The sequence below is a fragment of the Anneissia japonica genome, unplaced genomic scaffold, assembly GCF_011630105.1.
Source record: "Anneissia japonica isolate Jap-2015-1 unplaced genomic scaffold, ASM1163010v1 scaffold1415_len311187_cov125, whole genome shotgun sequence".
Lineage (NCBI taxonomy): Eukaryota > Metazoa > Echinodermata > Crinoidea > Comatulida > Comatulidae > Anneissia > Anneissia japonica.
In genome coordinates this window covers 167706-170107 of record NW_022706946.1, presented here as the reverse complement: position 1 = coordinate 170107, position 2402 = coordinate 167706, and the positions used below count along the sequence as shown (strand labels likewise).

General features: G+C 34.9%; 1 protein-coding gene across 1 annotated transcript in view; it reads right to left on the bottom strand.

The window, feature by feature from the left end:
- Nucleotides 1-591: 591 nt before the first annotated feature.
- LOC117106230 (adhesion G-protein coupled receptor D1-like) overlaps nt 592-2402 on the bottom strand; it is a 19037-nt gene continuing 17226 nt past the window's right edge. The window contains exons 6-8 of the mRNA XM_033247576.1: nt 1922-2022; nt 799-967; nt 592-703 (exon numbers count right to left, since the gene is read on the bottom strand). Of these exons, the coding sequence (XP_033103467.1) occupies nt 641-703; nt 799-967; nt 1922-2022 (333 nt within the window). The 3' untranslated portion in view covers nt 592-640. The remainder of the gene's footprint in view (nt 704-798; nt 968-1921; nt 2023-2402) is intronic.

Here is a 2402-nt window from a genome sequence, read left to right as displayed (position 1 = left end):
GTCTCATTCTTGAACAAGTATGGCATCATAAATGTCAATAGGCTCTTTAAAAGTATTACACATGTAACCGTAAGAACAACTAATACAAAAATACAATTCAAAACCTCTAAAAGACTGTACGCTAAATGCCCACTTCTCCTTTCTAGATAAATATTATAGGTATCTGAAAATGTTACAATTAGACCACTGTATTCCATAAGGAACCTACGACATCTGAACATTAACTACTTAGGAATTGTTTGCACATCTCCTTCAACAATAATAACATCTAAAACCTTAACATTAATTAAGTGTTGTGTCTACCTTTTCGTAACCTTTTAAACCTTTCGGTATTAGGGTACTTTTTCTTTAACAAATGGCAAGAAAAATATTGTTATAACGAGATTCATTTGTAGAAAAATTTGTCCTAGAGACCATACTAAACCCATCAGTTTAAAAATCGATGTATAACTACACGTTAGTACGTATTTCACCATAAAACATACACTATTACATTAGTAATGTTCATCACTCTGGCTGCTAACATTGTCGATTCTGCTGATGACATCATTGAGTATAAGTAACTAATGTATCAAACTGAGTCTTGGATCCATCATTGATGTGGTTTTCAAGGGCCTGACTATTGGACTTGTCACTGAAGTTACATTGTGGTATTTTCTTGACTTATTTGATTGCTGAATTTCTTAATAAGTGCCTCTCGCACCTGAAAATAAAATTGGGTACCGTAAACATTAATTGTGGCTGTTTTAATAAAACAATATTTCATGAGAAATGAAAACAAAACAGCATTGGCATTACCTCTTTACTGAAGGCGCACTGCGACAGCCAGATAAACAGTCCTTGCATGGAGTTTAAGATGACATAGATGTAATGTAAGGCTTTCCAGTCACAAAAGACGAGGATGACACCGAAAATCCACGATATCCCAACGGCTGGTGTAAGGAGCAGTATACCAGTAAACAGAGTTCTTATACAAAAACAAATACATCCTGTTTTTAACGTGGTCACAACACATAAATAATTTAAAAAGTTTTTCACAAATAATTTTGAATAACTTATGTTCTAAATGTTAATGTGTAACGCTGGTCGTCCTGTATCATTTAAACACAAACAATTATTTTAACGCAAGGGTGAAAACCCGTAGGGCATTCAAAAGTATCGAAAGTGGCGCTCATACGTCCCCTCTCAACAGCAATAAAAACATGTAAATTTACAATTGTGCTAATAGAGGATCCTCTACACTATCCCCCTTCATCCTAGGTCCTCCATTGGCTTTTGGAACCCATAGCAGCAAAATAATGCTAATATAATTCCATATGGACCATTCGTATGAAATAAAAAATATTCCCGAAAAAGGCGCGGTATCAAGTTGATACTTGTAATGTCCACAAATAAATTAAACTTCAGAAAAATCTCAATAACAATTCTAGTCTCTATCTTTATTCAATCCTTCCTCAACGTTCTAACCCAGAACCCCCTACCCACGCAGGAGCAGTCCCCACGCCCTCAATCTTTACTCTCCACACTACTCAACTCTTACAACACGGTATAGTTTATACAGAACCTCATTGGTTAAATATCAAATATTATTCAACGAAATAAAAACTCTAAAATAACAAGGCAATTATATTATATTGATTTAGACTTAGACCTATTTTAATATAAAATATGACATAAATTAGCCTATTAAATCTCTAATCGGGTCAAAGATGGATAGTTCCAAAGTATAGCTTAAGCAATACGGCGTTATTATTTCAGCCAGGAATAGTCAATATTATGAAAAATGCGTATATTTGTCGCCTTAATAAATTGTATAACGTAAACAAATTTAAAAAGCTAAAATAGATCAATTGAATAAAGAAAAAAAACTGTAAATAACAGAAAAGCTCAAAAGTGATGGCAGTTGTCACTTTTTTCTAACCTGATTCGTTTGAAATTTTCCATTTCTTGTCCAGTTTGGTTCGGTCGTTGAGCCTTCTTGAAAGCTATATAGCCAATAACAACCAACTGTACGAGGACAATCTATAAAATTATATTGTATTTGTTGCAATAACGTCCAAATGTACTAGAAATATTATGTAAAAATAATTTTTGTCTTGGAAAATATAGGCAAAACTGTTTTATAGGCGAATGTTGTGTGTTGCAATGTAACAACTAACTCTACGTGGACAATCTATAAACATGTATACAGTGGCGTAGAAAAATATTTTTCATTGAGGGGGATGATTGGCGTGTTAGCCTGTGTCGTAACAGGCGCGGTGGGTGGGGCAGGGTGAAAACTGCCCCTCCCCTGACGGTATTTACCGGGCCGACCAAGTCGTCGTACCGGTCTGGGTAATAAGAGAAAAGAAAGAGGGGAGAGGGAGGGAAAGAGAAAGAAGAGGAAAAGAAAAGGAAAGAAA